The sequence below is a fragment of the Xyrauchen texanus genome, chromosome 22 (genome assembly GCF_025860055.1).
Source record: "Xyrauchen texanus isolate HMW12.3.18 chromosome 22, RBS_HiC_50CHRs, whole genome shotgun sequence".
In the NCBI taxonomy this organism is placed as follows: domain Eukaryota; kingdom Metazoa; phylum Chordata; class Actinopteri; order Cypriniformes; family Catostomidae; genus Xyrauchen; species Xyrauchen texanus.
This window is the reverse complement of record NC_068297.1, coordinates 40,868,635-40,884,348: the sequence shown is the minus strand read 5'-3', so window position 1 is coordinate 40,884,348 and position 15,714 is coordinate 40,868,635. Positions and strand designations below refer to the sequence as shown.

The window sequence follows — 15,714 nt, the reverse complement described above, 5'->3', positions numbered from 1 at the left end:
ACTAAGATTGCAGCCTTTCACGATTGACATTAATTTAATTTGATTAATTTGGCATAAATTGTGTGAATGTCAAATTTGTATGTGAGCATTTGGAAGCAGTTGTGTCAGTCAGACAGTGTGTGGATTTTGAATTGAGTCGGTGCTTGGTACTGCAGAAACAATGGTATTGTGACATCTTTTTTTATTTGAGTATCGACTTGGTACCGATGTACCGGTACTTTTGACATCCCTAGTCTGTATACAGTAGAGCTAGATTAATGACAAAATTTCAGGAATGTGATTCTTCCGGAATAATCCGGAATTCTGGTTTTTGTGTAAATCTGTTAAAAAATAAAAAGGCGAGGGAGGTTAAAATTTCATCGGGGTTCATGTTATCAATAATGTCCTGTCCACGTTACGCACACACATTGTTGAGAGCGAGATGGAGGCTCCTGATTTTTGCCATCAGGACTTCAAGACAGACAGGTTAATAAAAAAGCGCTATATAAGTGCAGACCATTTACCATTTACCAAATGCGCCATGGAAAATTTTATTTTAAATACCACGTCTAAAATTCAAATTTACCAAATTCTAATTCAGATCTTTTTGTCTAAAACCTAGCTTCATAAGTCTGGAGTTCCCATGTTCGCTGGACACAGTAATGACCGCTTTTGCTTCATTATCTGATCCAATTAGTTCCTTTTAAAAAGAAATACATTTTTCTAATAATTTTAGTTTTGTAAAGAGATTCATTTGCAGCACGATTGTTCACTATTTTCAACCATTCAAACAAAAGCTTTTATATCAAAAGGTTTTTAATACAAGATTCTGGTACTGTACAGTAGAAAACACTGACATATTGTAAAGTCTGATGACGGCCAGTGAAAATTTCGCTTATTGTCCAAACCTGATTATCAGCTCCGCAATGCCCATCCAAATGGTTATAGATCTGAATCTGGTCTACAGGAAGAGAGTTGTGAAACCGAATACCCACTTAAAGCATGGAATGTAAATATTTGGTCCTAATGTTGGTAAAAACAAAGATAAGAAGGGTAAAATGCACTTTATTAATTTACAAAGAAACGTTAATGTCCATGATCTCCCTCCCTCACCTCTGAAGAGGACACTTACAGGACGTCTCCCCAGCACAAATGGCCATATTGCCTTTCACCCACTCTAATCTCGTTGCCATTGATGGGGTGGGAGGAAGACTCCGCTGGGCCAAACGGCTTGTAGAGGAAGGAGCGTGCTCGGTTGACGGCTTGCAAGCATCTGCACCGGACATCCTCTGAGAGCGGCGTGTGAGCCGCGTGGAACGTTATGGCCTATTATGACGACCCAATAAGATTTAAAGCGTTTTGAAAGTGAAGATTTTTATCGCGTCTTCTCTCCTTTCTATAAGAGCTTGTGTCTTGGGACAGCATTAATTCTGTTAGCAGAGAAACCAGAGAGGCAAAACAGAGTTAGAGACAGGAAAATAGAGAATTACCAAGAGCTACAGCCCAGCCTTTTTCATCTATAGTCTCAAAACATGAGCAGTCAACAGCATACTTGATGGAAGATTTGTGTTCTAGAAAGGAAAGTTACCTTGAATGCCACAAACCACTCAAAACAAGTTATTGCAAATTGGATATCTTCACATTGATGACAGGTTATTGTGTGAATATTTTGCATTTGGTTAGTTGACTCATAACGTCCTTGAGCTTCGTTATTTTTTTGGTGGTTTAGAGTGAAGAAATATAGGTTCTTTATCAACTAAATGGCTTTAACCCTTTTCAACATGTAACGGGTTGACGAATACAAGTCCTCCCATTCAACATACTTCTAAAGCATGAGAAATTGGGCATATAAAGATTAAAAACTACATTCAGACATGCAACATCTTTTGCTGTTTATATTATTAACCCACATACAGTAAATATTTTGGACATATTCAATATTTAAATGTAATAATTGCTGGTTTTGATGAAGTTACTGCATTTAAAATAAATGCCAGTACACATTTTATATGTATTGTGTATATACACTCACCTAAAGGATTATTAGGAACACCATACTAATACTGTGTTTGACCCCCTTTCGCCTTCAGAACTGCCTTAATTCTACGTGGCATTGATTCAACAAGGTGCTGAAAGCATTCTTTAGAAATGTTGGCCCATAATGATAGGATAGCATCTTGCAGTTGATGGAGATTTGTGGGATGCACATCCAGGGCACGAAGCTCCCGTTCCACCACATCCCAAAGATGCTCTATTGGGTTGAGATCTGGTGACTGTGGGGGTCATTTTAGTACAGTGAACTCATTGTCATGTTCAAGAAACCAATTTGAAATGATTCGAGCTTTGTGACATGGTGCATTATCCTGCTGGAAGTAGCCATCAGAGGATGGGTACATGGTGGCCATAAAGGGATCCACATGGTCAGAAACAATGCTCAGGTAGGCCGTGGCATTTAAACGATGCCCAATTGGCACTAAGGGGCCTAAAGTGTGCCAAGAAAACATCCCCCACACCATTACACCACCACCAGCAGCCTGCACAGTGGTAACAAGGCATGACGGATCCATGTTCTCATTCTGTTTACGCCAAATTCTGACTCTACCATCTGAATGTCTCAACAGAAATCGAGACTCATCAGACCAGGTAACATTTTTCCAGTCTTCAACTGTCCAATTTTGATGAGCTCTTGCAAATTGTAGCCTCTTTTTCCTATTTGTAGTGGAGATGAGTGGTACCCGGTGGGGTCTTCTGCTGTTGTAGCCCATCCGCCTCAAGGTTGCGCGTGTTGTGGCTTCACAAATGCTTTGCTGCATACCTCGGTTGTAACGAGTGGTTATTTCAGGCAAAGTTGCTCTTCTATCAGCTTGAATCAGTCGGCCCATTCTCCTCTGACCTCTAGCATCAACAAGGCATTTTCGCCCACAGGACTGCCGCATACTGGATGTTTTTCCCTTTTCACACCATTCTTTGTAAACCCTAGAAATGGTTGTGCGTGAAAATCCCAGTAACTGAGCAGATTGTGAAATACTCAGACCAGCCCGTCTGGCACCAACAACCATGCCACGCTCAAAATGGCTTAAATCACCTTTCTTTCCCATTCTGTCATTCAGTTTGGAGTTCAGGAGATTGTCTTGACCAGGACCACACCCCTAAATGCATTGAAGCAACTGCCATGTGATTGGTTGATTAGATAATTGCATTAATGAGAAATTGAACAGGTGTTCCTAATAATCCTTTAGGTGAGTGTATACAGTATATTGTCTTATTGTTTGTGCAGTTCTTTTGAGAAAACCTCAGATCTACCAACAGCAGCTGCAGGGCAAATGGGTTTTATTAGAGCAGATGCAATAACAATGATGGTGATCTGTGTGCCTTATTTTAAATTTTGAGATTTTATTATGTTGTGATTTTGAGCGGGACCTTGATTGTCAACAGAGATGTCTCATAGTTACCAAACTGATAAACAATGCTGCAATGCTAACATTTATTCTACAAGTTTATGATAATAAAATATAAGTACAACACACACGCACACACCTGGTGAAATCTTCCAAACATCTAGATGGAGCACAGCTGAATGTAACAGAACGCAGGGTTTTCAAACTATTTTCAACTTAACACGGCAGTTTAAAAACACAATCGTTAAGGCATCGCCAGTCAGCGGTTGGTGTAACCGCAGTTTGCAGATGCACGGTTCAGAAACAGTGGTGCGCACCTACTAAGCTTATTACGGTAATAAGAACTCTCGGAACAGAGGCACACTTCCTGACCATTATTTCACTGAATTGGCTAGCGAGTCTTCACAATGACAAAATATCTTGCATCGTATTTTGAGTATGGCCTCTTTTGTACTTATTGACTGCTTTCTTGTTAATGTGCGCTTGTTAAGATGCATGTTAAACAACTGCAATTCTTAAAGAGACATTACCATTTTAGGGAAAAATTAATGTGAACTCTGTTAATACTGTTATATTTAATTAATTCTGTAATTAACTCGTTAAATCGACAGCCCTAATATATATGTAATGTGTGTTTGTGTGTGTGTATTATATATATATATATATATATATATATATATATATATATATATATATATATATATTACACACATATACATAAATACACGTACATACAATACTGTGCAAAAGTCTTAGGCACATAAGATGTTTCACAAAACATTTGTCTTAAAATGGTTATTTATATCTTCTGCTTTTCTGTCAACTTTAGGAAATGTAAATGTTAGACTCCCAAACATTACTTTTGCAAATAGAAAAGATTAGAATTGAAGAACAGGGAGCCCTGCAACAGATGTCATGGCCCCCACAGAGCACAAATGAGCAGCTAACATCATTTCACTAATCCCAGAAGCTGATATCCAGCATGCCAGAGCGAATTGCAGAGGTTATGAAGAACAAGGGCCAACAATGAAAATATTGACTCTTTGCATATATTGAGTGTTTTTGCCAATAAAAGCCTTTAAAACTCATGAAACTCTTATCATTGTTTTCCAGTATACCATAGAAACATGTGAAGAAATTATCTACAAATACTGAAGAAACAAAATTTGTTACTGCCAATGCTAGAGGAAGACTCTCAATGTTGCACTGCTTGGTTTTAATTACATTATAATGTATTTGTGTTGTATGATACGATACAATATTTTTACACCCCTATATATTGATATATTGTAGATATCAAAACATCAAACCAAATGGTGAGATAACTGCATTGTTCTAGTGCCAATAGAATCCAGATGTGCTGCCGCTGGAATTGTATTTTTAAAAGAGTAATGTTTCCCAAAATGATTTCATGTCAACTACCCGTTATCCTTTACAACAGCTGTTTGTGGTTGTATTACATGTTAATATTGTCCTTTTTTCTCTATGACAGCAACATAACAGAGATGAGGAAACAATATAAAGATGCTTTCCTGAAGAAACATGGCATTAAACTGGGCTTCATGTCAGTGTTTGTTAAAGCTGCTGCCTACGCTCTGACAGATCAGCCTGCTGTTAATGCTGGTACGTGCCTCTAAACACACATTGCTTTACTTTGTAATCAGATTACACCCGACACTGGTGAGGAGTGCTGTTAATGTACTCACTAGTTAGATTCTCAGCTTGTTTTGCCATTTTCAAAAATGTACACACACTCAAGCTAGTTCAGCTCTTAATGTGTCACCACTTCAGATGAAGCCACATTTGAGCGTGTGGTTCTGTGGTCATCTGTTTCAAGTCTAAAGAACACGTTTGACAGGTCACCTTTCTGCCTGTTTCTTTCCAAACCTCATTGGCTTGGCCTACATGCAATGCCACGCTTAACACACTTTCATCAAGCCAGTGTGTCTATATTTGCCTAGAGTCGGTCGCTCGCAAGAAGAGTCACACAGGTTCATGTTCTTCATCTGATATTTAAAAATAACTTGCTCGTCCTGCTTTCAGAAAAAAACATTTTTGTTTGACAGTTTTTGCTGAGAAAATTTGCAAGGTTATTTATTTATTTGTCAAACAAATGGGAAAAAAATGGTCTCTTCTCATTTTGGTGTTAATTTGAATTGTAATGTGACTTATGTATTAAAGTTTTTCTTTTACACACCATTCAAAATAAAATAAAAAGATGTCAGACATGGAATTATCTAATTCAAAAACATTTGAAAAAATCAAGTTAACAGGGCACAGTAATATACATTTTGCCACACTAAAATCAGTATAGATGCAGCATAAATGTATATATTTATTAAGAAAGCTTCATTTTTATCTTTCCAGTCATTGATGATACAACCAAAGAGATTGTGTATCGGGATTATGTGGATATCAGTGTGGCAGTCGCTACACCAAAGGTAATTTTTACAGATGATCTTGTCCTCTAATGATGTTCTTATAGAGCTACTGAAAGGGTGAATCTCATAAAAACATGCCATGGTCACGTCACCTCAAAATCAAAAGAAAAATAAGAAATAATGTTTTGCATAAAGGACATTAAGCCTGTTTTTGAGAGTTTTTGTGTTGTTCAATTATGACAACTGAGCACATTTCCCCGCCTAAATCCTCATGACTGCAATGTGTCTAGTTAACATTTACTTTTGACTTTTTTTTTTTAATCCTCATTATTCTCCATGGTTACTCATTACTGTAGCAGTAATTGTTTTAGAAATATCTTTTGCATTACAGTAACGTGAATTACCCTGTCTACATCGGTCGTTTGACGCAACGGCTTGAGCCTGTCTACGCTGAACGAAATGTTCTAAACTGTTTATTTAGGTTGTTGGCAGTAAAAGCGTTAGCGCGAATGGAACTGAATACCCGTTTACTGTCGCCACTAACGTCCAGTGTAGTCTGGGTTCGAGACAAGTTAAGCTCAATCGATAGCATTTGTGGCATAATGTTGATTACCACAAAAATACATTTTGACTTGCCCCTCCTTTAAAAAACAAAGCACAAATCTGTGTTCCAGTGAGACACTTACAGTGAATCCGGAATGTATTCACAGCGCTTCACTTTTTCCACATTTTGTTATGTTACAGCCTTATTCCAAAATTGATTAAATTCATTATTTTCCTCAAAATCCTACAAACAATACCCCATAATGACAACGTGAAAGAAGTGGTGGTGGCATGGTGGCTAAAGCACAGGGCTGTTAATCAGAAAGGTCGCTGGTTCGAACCCCACGGCCACCACCATTGTGCCCTTGAGCAAGGCACTTAACTCCAGGTTGCTCCGGGGGGATTGTCCCTGTAATAATTGCACTGTAAGTCGCTTTGGATAAAAGTGTCTACCAAATGCATAAATGTAAATAAATGTAAGTGTGTTTGAAGTCTGCAAATTTATTACAAATAAAAAAACGAAAAAGATTATGTACATAAGTATTCACAGCCTTTGCCATGACACTCAAAATTGAGCTCAGGTGCATCCTGTTTCCACTGATCATCCTTGAGATGTTTCTATAACTTGATTGGAGTCCACCTGTGGTAAATGCAGTTGATTGGACATGATTTGGAAAGACACACACCTGTCTATATAAGGTCCCACAGTTAACAGTGCATGTCAGAGCTCAAACCAAGCCATGAAGTCCAAGGAATTGTGTGTAGACCCCCGAGACAGGATTATATCGAGGCACAGATCTGGGGAAGGGAACAGAACATTTCTGCAACATTGAAGGTCCCAATGAGTACAGTGGCCTCCATCCATAAATAGAAGAAATTTGGAACCACCAGGACTCTTCCTAGAGCTGGCTGCACGGCCAAACTGAACGATCGGGGGAGAAGGGCCTTAGTCAGGGAGGTGACCAAGAACCCGAAGGTCACTCTGACAGAGATCCAGTGTTTCTCTGTGGAGAGAAGAGAACCTTCCAGAAGAAAAAGCATTATCTCTGCAGCACTCCACAAATCAGGCCTGTATGGTAGAGTGGCCAGATGGAAGCCACTCCTCAGTAAAAGGCACATGACAGCCCACCTGGAGTTTGCCAAAAGGCACCTGAAGGACTCTCAGACCATGAGAAACTACAGGTGAAACTCGAAAAATTAGAATATCGTGCAAAAGTTCATTAATTTCAGTAATTCAACTTAAAAGGTGAAACTAATATATTATATAGACTCATTACAAGCAAAGTAAGATATTTCAAGCCTTTATTTGATATAATTTTGATGATTATGGCTTACAGCTTATGAAAACCCCAAATTCAGAATCTCAGAAAATTAGAATATTGTGAAAAGGTTCAGTATTGTAGTCTCAAAGTGTCACTCTAATCAGCTAAACACCTGCAAAGGGTTCCTGAGCCTTTAAATGGTCTCTCAGTCTGGTTCAGTTGAATTCACAATCATGGGGAAGACTGCTGACCTGACAGTTGTGCAGAAAACCATCATTGACACCCTCCACAAGGAGGGAAAGCCTCAAAAGGTAATTGCAAAATGGCTGTACACCGACGCTCCCCATCCAACCTGATGGAGCTTGAGAGGTCCTGCAAAGAAGAATGGGAGAGACTGCCCAAAAATAGGTGTGCCAAGCTTGTAGCATCATACACAAAGACTTGAGGCTGTAATTGGTGCCAAAGGTGCTTCAACAAAGTATTGAGCAAAGGCTGAGAATACTTATGTACATGTGATTTTATTTTAAATTTTTTAATACATTTGCAAAGATTTCAAACAAACTTATTTCACATTGTCATTATGGGGTATTGTTTGTAGAATTTGGAGGAAAATAATGAATTTAATCAATTTTGGAATAAGGCTGTAACATAACAAAATGTGGAATAAGTGAAGCGCTGTACACACACACACACACACTTCCAATGGAAGTCAATGGGGATTAATCTGTAAACATTAAAATACTCACCATTTCAAAAGTATAGACATAAGATGTGTTTAATACTCACCATTTCAAAAGTATAGACATAAGATGTGTTTAATACTCACCATTTCAAAAGTATAGACATAAGATGTGTGTTAACATGATTTTACTTTGATTAAATCACATACTGACCTTTATGAAGTTATATCCAATTTTACAACGTTGTTGCCATGGCAATGTTTCGCATAAACCCTAAAACAGTGATTTAAACAACTTTACTGCTCAAATAGAATACTAATTTTAACAGAAGAATTAATTAAAAAGCTTCACATTTCTGTGTTTAAACCTTTCAAAAATTGGCCAAATTGACTTCCATTGTAAGTGCTTCATTGGAACACAGATTTTAGCTTTTTTTAAAGAATAGGAGGGTCAAAATAATAAAATAATTGTTTGTGGCAGTCAACATTGACAAATGCTGTCGATTGAGTTTAACTTGTATTGAACCCAGAATATTCCCTTTTAAGGTGTCACATGCATGAAGAGAAAAGATAACCGCGTTGCACAGCTTGTTTTTTGAAATGTGATTTCTGACACAGAAGATGTCAATTATATCAGTAAGAAGTGCGTTATATATTTTGCAGTTATATTTTGTAACTGTGTGTTGACCATGTTCTCATCTCACAGGGTCTAGTGGTGCCGGTGATCAGAAGTGTGGAGGGAATGAACTTCACTGACATTGAGAAAACCATTAATGAACTGGGAGAAAAGGTGAGCACTTTGGCTGGAATGATTCACATTTACTCTTACTGGAACAAGAAGTAGATGCATCTGCAGTGTAACGATACGGTTATTTAATTGTAAATGGCACAGCTAACCAGAAATATTTGAGATAAATGTTACATGACCTAAAAAACAGCAGTGGTGTCAATGGTGAAACAGAAGTGAAAACATCAAACCAAGTGTAAAAAATGTTGCGGTTCCTGCCTTAAATGGACTCAGTTCCTTTTAAAAACTATTAATCAGAGCACTTGGCACATTTTATTTAAAGCATCAGCCTTGAAGACCCATGGAACAAAACAGCAAAATTTTAGTTTTGTGGCTTTGAGTTCATGGCTTTTAGCTTTGAGTTCCTAAACTTTTAGCAGAAAGACACATTTAAATTGTTGTCCAAATCAGACATTTTGGAGTGTCTGTACTTTTTCATGTCTTGCTTTTTTTCTTCTGTTTAGGCTCGTAAGAATGAGCTGGCAGTGGAGGATATGGATGGCGGCACGTTTACCATCAGTAATGGAGGAGTGTTTGGATCCATGTTCGGGACGCCGATCATCAACCCTCCACAGTCGGCTATTCTGGGCATGCACGGCATTTTCGACAGGCCTGTGGCTGTTGGTGGGAAGGTTAGATTTGATATCACATTATCAGTCATTTTATATATTGTAGTGGTATCTTATAGGTTATCAGAGTTCTTGTTGCCTTGGACTTACAGTGACACCTAGTGGTGTGGATGCTGTATCATTCAAAATCAATGCTGTTCAGTTGTAGGTGCAGTCATGATTAAATTGATACACGAGTGGAAGTGTCCAATAACAGGGTAGTTACTGCGATTAAGTGAGTAGTATTCAGCTGGTCATGTGATTCTAAAATGGCTCCCTCCATGTGCGGACCCTCTCCATGGAGAATAAAACAGATATTATAATGTTACTGATATGAGTCCTCATCTCATGTGAGAGGGTTCATGATTTTATTCATGTTTCACGATTACATAAAAAAATTTTGAGTACATTTTTTTTGAGGAAATGTTTCTGTGGCCGGCGCTGGAGGATTCTACAGTATAACAGCGGGCTCTAGAAGTGAAATAAAAACAGTCACTTTTGTGATTTGCTGTATATTTGTCATATTTCCACATCTTGTAGATAATAATAAAACATTTAATCTGGTGAAAAAAAAAATATATATATATATATATATATATATATATATATATATATATACACACATATCCTTAATCTGGAATATAGGCTATATAAAGCTTGATTTGGTGAATACTTGAGCATTCTAATGGAGCAAAGTCTGTCATTTCAAAATAAGAGTCCCAAACAAGGTCCTGTAAATGTATTCTGGGCTTGTTAATATATAAAAGTCCCGTGTTATGTACCAAATCTTTTTTTCTTGTTATTTTTTATTATTTTGGTTGCACAATAAACTGCATCAGAGATTTTATTTATTTTGGACTCTTGTAGCTATTGATGCACCGAAATGAAAATTATGGGCCGAGACCGAAAATTCAGGATGCACTTGGCCGAAAACTGAAAATAGTAAAATGGTTATTATTTTTTATAATTTTATTAATATTATACATTTTATTTTCATGAAATTAATTCATCTGAATTGAAAATCTACAAACTAAATAAAATTATCACATTTTATTGAAAGTAACGCACCAAAATTGGACAGAGAATATATTAAAACATTGTTAAATATATGATTCTTTATTCAGTTCTTTAACAATCAAATTTAACCAATTATCTAAATAATGTAACATTCTAGACAACTACAATGATATGAAAAACAGCAGTCAAGTAATGAACTTAGCAGCTCTGGGCTAGCATCTTGCAAATATAAAAAGTTGAAATATGCTACACAGTGATTCAATGAAAACAACAGGCAGAACACAGAACGGCAGAGACAAACATATTTATACTTTAATATAAAATGATTGTGCAAAACATCAGTAATAAAACTAAAACCATCCTCAAACTGTAAACAACAGATGCATCCTCAAGTGAAGGACATAGTTTTGCAGGGCTAAACATATTTGAATTGCTATATACAGCAAATGTGACCGGTTTCTCTTCAAGAATAAAAGTTACTCAGCTTTCTGGCTGGAGAGATGGTTCCTCTTCTCATCAAGAACATGAGATGCTGCACTGAATCTCACTCTGTGCTGGTGCTTGGGAAGATAAATACCGGTGTGCAGTCCGTGCAAGCCATGGAAAGCGATCTTTCGTCATGCACCAGTAGTCAAGGGGATTGTCGCGTTCACGTGATATGAGCGTGAAGCGATCGTCTGTGTTCCGCAACTGCTTTCGGGTCCTTGAATAACATGTAACGTGCGAGGAAGGGTACCTGGTGGACTTTCTGGTGCCCTCCTAGGGTAAGATGGTGCCCTCCTAGGGAGTTGGTGCCCTACGCAGACTGCGTAGTATGCGTATAGGGAGTGGCGGTACTGCTTTGAAGAATTTCCACACCGCTGACATCGGCCTTTGCTTGGTAGCGCCGTGATTATGGCTAGAACGATCGAGAGTGAAACCTGAGCACAGAGGGGCGGAGGCATATATTTTCAGCTCATATTTTCGGCCTTTTTTCCTCTTTCAGCCAAAACAAAAAATTTCATTTTCGGCCGAAACATTTCAGTGCATCCCTACTTGTAGCCTCTGTGTTCCTCTCGTTTCTGAAACTGCATCCTCTTTTCTTTTCTTTTCTTTGCTTCCTAGCTCCTAATCCCATTCTATCATATCAAACACCTTTTCAGTATCAAGTGAGATGGCAGTGACAAGTCTGATCATTCGCTACTGACCACATGATATTAAAAAGCTTATTGTTATCAGAAGAGCTGAAGCCCCGAATAAACCCCACCTGATCTATATGTATAAAAGATGTCATTACTTAATCAGGTAACCAGAATTTTTGACTATTTTTATGTCGAGCTGGATCAGAGAAATTGGACGGTAACTTATACAGTCGCTTGGATCTTTGTCCTTTTTAAGAATCGGACAGATCCGGGCTTGTCATGTTGGTGGAAGCTTTACATTCTTAAATGGTTCTGTATAAACGGACAGTGGAGTCTGTAGCATAAGATCTAAAAATCTCTGTGGCAAAGCCATCTGGCCCCGGAGCCTTAATTACCTCACCAAGCTCAATCTCAGAATCAAGAAAATAGTTTTGCTCAGTCGTCAGTTTAGGGAGATCTAATTGTTCCACAAAGTTTCTAATGTCTTCATTAGTAAATGAAGAGGTGGAACTATAGAGATCAAGATTCATTCTTAGATCTAGATATAGATGGATCTAGAATTCTTTAAAAGCATTAGTAATATCAATGGTTGAGGTAAATATTTTACAGAATGTTTTATTTTTTTTGCTTAATTTGGACAAATTTATGTTTCAGTGCACAATTAAAATGTTTTAATTGCAATATGCCAGTGTGATAAACTGCAAAGTCTGTGATTTAATGGAAAAAATATATAATCTGCAAGTGATGCACACTTTAAAATGAAACGCCATGTCATGATCATCACTCGTGAGTGAGATGACAGAGTGCACTCTGAAGTGCACATACACAGAACATACAGACCATGTATTTAAATGAAATCACAGTTTTACAGAGATTAATAAGCACACTGGGCCATGGAGCATACTGCTTATCTGGAGGAGAGACACTACCATCAAAAACACACAGAAACGGCAAAAAATAAAAGCTTGATCTGAACGGACGCATGTTTTTGCTTAAATATTACATTTGCTGGGCACATAAAATGTCCTTGAAAATTGTGACTTGTAAACAGTGGGAACCCTGATTTAATGCACCAAACACTATATTGATATTTAAAAAAGGGAAACTGTCTCATGAACTTATTGTAAGATGACATCATCATATATATAATGACGTAGCAGTCTGTATATATGAAAATGCACAAGAGATATTAGTTCACACTTTAAATATATCTTGTAAAATGTATATGTAAGAATTTTCAAACTTGTTTTGTGGTGGGCATGAATGCAATGTAATGGTGATTGAGAGATACACACTACTGGTCAAACGTTTTGAAACACTTGACTGAAATGTTTCTCATGATCTTAAAAATCTTTTGATCTGAAGGCGTATCCTGAAATGTTTGAAACTAGTTTTGTAGACAAAAATATAATTTTGCCACCATATTAATTAATTTCATTGTACAACAATACAAACGGTATAGCAAAGTCTCTACTGGTTGACTTATTTCTGCTGTGGCATCACGCAACCCGAATGACATGTAAAAAATACATATTTGAAAGTTGTTTCTGCTTTTCACCAACTCTCATGTTCTCTGTTCATTCAGGTTGAGATCAGGCCGATGATGTACGTGGCTCTGACATACGACCACCGTTTGATTGACGGCAGAGAGGCGGTCATTTTCCTCCGAAAGATCAAGTCCGTGGTGGAAGACCCACGAGTGCTGCTGCTAGATATGTGAAGAGACGTGGAACATGAACGAACAGACACCTCTTTCCTCACACAAAAGTTCTCATCTCGCACAGAATGGTTATAACCACACAACATCCCCCATCTGCATTTGCATTCGCATTCTGTCGATAAACAAGGGGATGAAACGTATGTTTGGATTTGCATCGATTAGCCTCAAGTTAAGTTGTGATATAATGTCTGCCGGGGATTCAGAATATAACCGTTTGTTGCCCTCGCGAGAAAGCTATTACGCTACATGCTTCTCGCTGTCCTTATTGCTTTATTGTATGTACAATTAAACGCACAGAAAAAACAATCCATACAATTGTTTTTCTCTAAATGGTAAATGAATTAGAGTAATATACAGTATATCTTATTTAATATTTTCATTGTAAAACCAGAAACGCTATGTTCCAATGTGTCAGTTTCAGGTGTTTGTTTTTGTACACTTTTTAGTAAACAAGCCCACAACATGTCACGCACATCTCCAGAGGAACAGATTCTGTCTACCCTGTGTAAAGAACCAAAACTATATAAGGAGGAAAAAAGATTTTAAACAATAAATGAATGAAATGCTCATGGTCCGTGCCTATTATTTTTATTATTATTATTATTTTACAAACTGAGGGACGAGTCAAATACTTTTGTGTTGATTAACATTATGCCACAAATGCTGTCGACTCTTGAGCTTATGGTACCTGGAATATTTAAGGAACTGGTTTTTGTTCAAGATAAAGGGATATGAGGGATTAATATCAAAGGGCCTTTAGTCTGAAACACTTCAAATGCAGTGGTTTAATCCATGTCTTCTGGAGCAATCCAATCGGTTTTGGTGAGAACAGACCAAAATATAATTCCTTTTTCATTGCACTCTCTTTGCACGATCATGACTTCAAGCTCTCCTATGCTTGTGCAGAGCACTAGTAAAGTCTTTCTAGCAAGTCAGTTCACCGTCGGCCCAGTCTGGAGCGCTCCCAGGAGCTTATTTCCAGTCCTGACCGTGCAGCTACTATCTACTTGAATGGGGAAAATACAGAAAGCTCCTAAATGGTTGATCAAGATTGTGATCAAAGAACATATTTCAAATCAGCAATAAAATGTAATAATATTGGAATAATAAATTGTGCTTCTTTACCTCATAAAAGCTAAAACACACAATTTCCCCATCTTGTATGTGCATGCATGTTGGTTGACAAGTGATGTCTAAAAGGTGATTGGCTCTTTTAACAGTAAAGCGGGACTTCCTTTATACATCTGTTGACCGTTGGGAGCTGGAAGTCCTTGGTTGGGCATTACAATTTCTCCCATTCATTTAAATAGAAGTGACCCATCTCAGCTAAACAGTCTCTGGCACTAGATGGCACAATAGGAAGTGTAATTGAGCTTTGAAATCATGATTGCCAAGGAGACTACTTTCAAGATTTATAGTGAAAAATGAATTATATTTTGGTCTGTTCTCACCCAAAAACAATTGGACCACTTCAGAAGACATTGATTTAACCACTGACGAATGGGTTAATTTTTATGCTGACTTGATCTGCTTTTTGGAGCTTCAAAGTCCTGGCCACCATTCACTTGCATTGTCTGGACCTGCAGAGCAGAGACATTCTTGTAAATATCAGCATTTGTGTTAAGCTGAAGAAAGTTAAACACACCTGGGATGACATGAGGGTGAATAAATGATGAGAGATTTTTCATTTTATGGTGGGCTTCTTGGCTCTGGCTGTTGGAATAGCAAATACATCTCCTGAACTACCATATTACATCTGTGTTTGTCATTATAAGTCGTCTTTAAAGGCATGAATGGTTTATTTGATGCAATCACACAAGATCAAGACATGGTATTGAGATATTTTGCATGTTTGAAACATGATGGATGCTAATAAAGCCTTAATTCAGCTCAAGCAGTTTTATGCTGTTCTATTTCTGCAATGACTGGGTATGTGAGAACTTTATAGTTTAAATTATTTTTCCAGAAACTAGAATTCTAATAGATTTTACGGCAGGCTGTTCTCCTTGTACCAGCAGAGGGTGCTAACAGCACAATGATGAGAGATCTCATCAGGAGTCTGTGGAAGTACAGTATCATCATAATGTTTGCTAAAACTTGCTAAAATAGTGCCTCCGTACTGGACAAAACAATACTTGAAGTGTTTTCATTGTGTGTGTGTGTGTGTTGAATATTGCATTTTCACAATTAACCTGATGTGATTAATATGAATTCAACAC

General features: G+C 37.6%; 1 protein-coding gene across 1 annotated transcript in view; it reads left to right on the top strand.

Annotated features, from left to right (window-relative positions):
- The window catches only part of LOC127662849 (dihydrolipoyllysine-residue succinyltransferase component of 2-oxoglutarate dehydrogenase complex, mitochondrial-like), a 36,015-nt gene extending 20,650 nt beyond the window's left edge, over positions 1-15,365 (top strand). Inside the window, exons 11-15 of the mRNA XM_052154224.1 lie at positions 4,870-5,000; positions 5,745-5,818; positions 8,949-9,032; positions 9,494-9,661; positions 13,361-15,365. Coding sequence (XP_052010184.1) covers positions 4,870-5,000; positions 5,745-5,818; positions 8,949-9,032; positions 9,494-9,661; positions 13,361-13,495 — 592 coding nt within the window. The 3' untranslated portion in view covers positions 13,496-15,365. The remainder of the gene's footprint in view (positions 1-4,869; positions 5,001-5,744; positions 5,819-8,948; positions 9,033-9,493; positions 9,662-13,360) is intronic.
- The last annotated feature ends 349 nt before the right edge of the window (positions 15,366-15,714 follow it).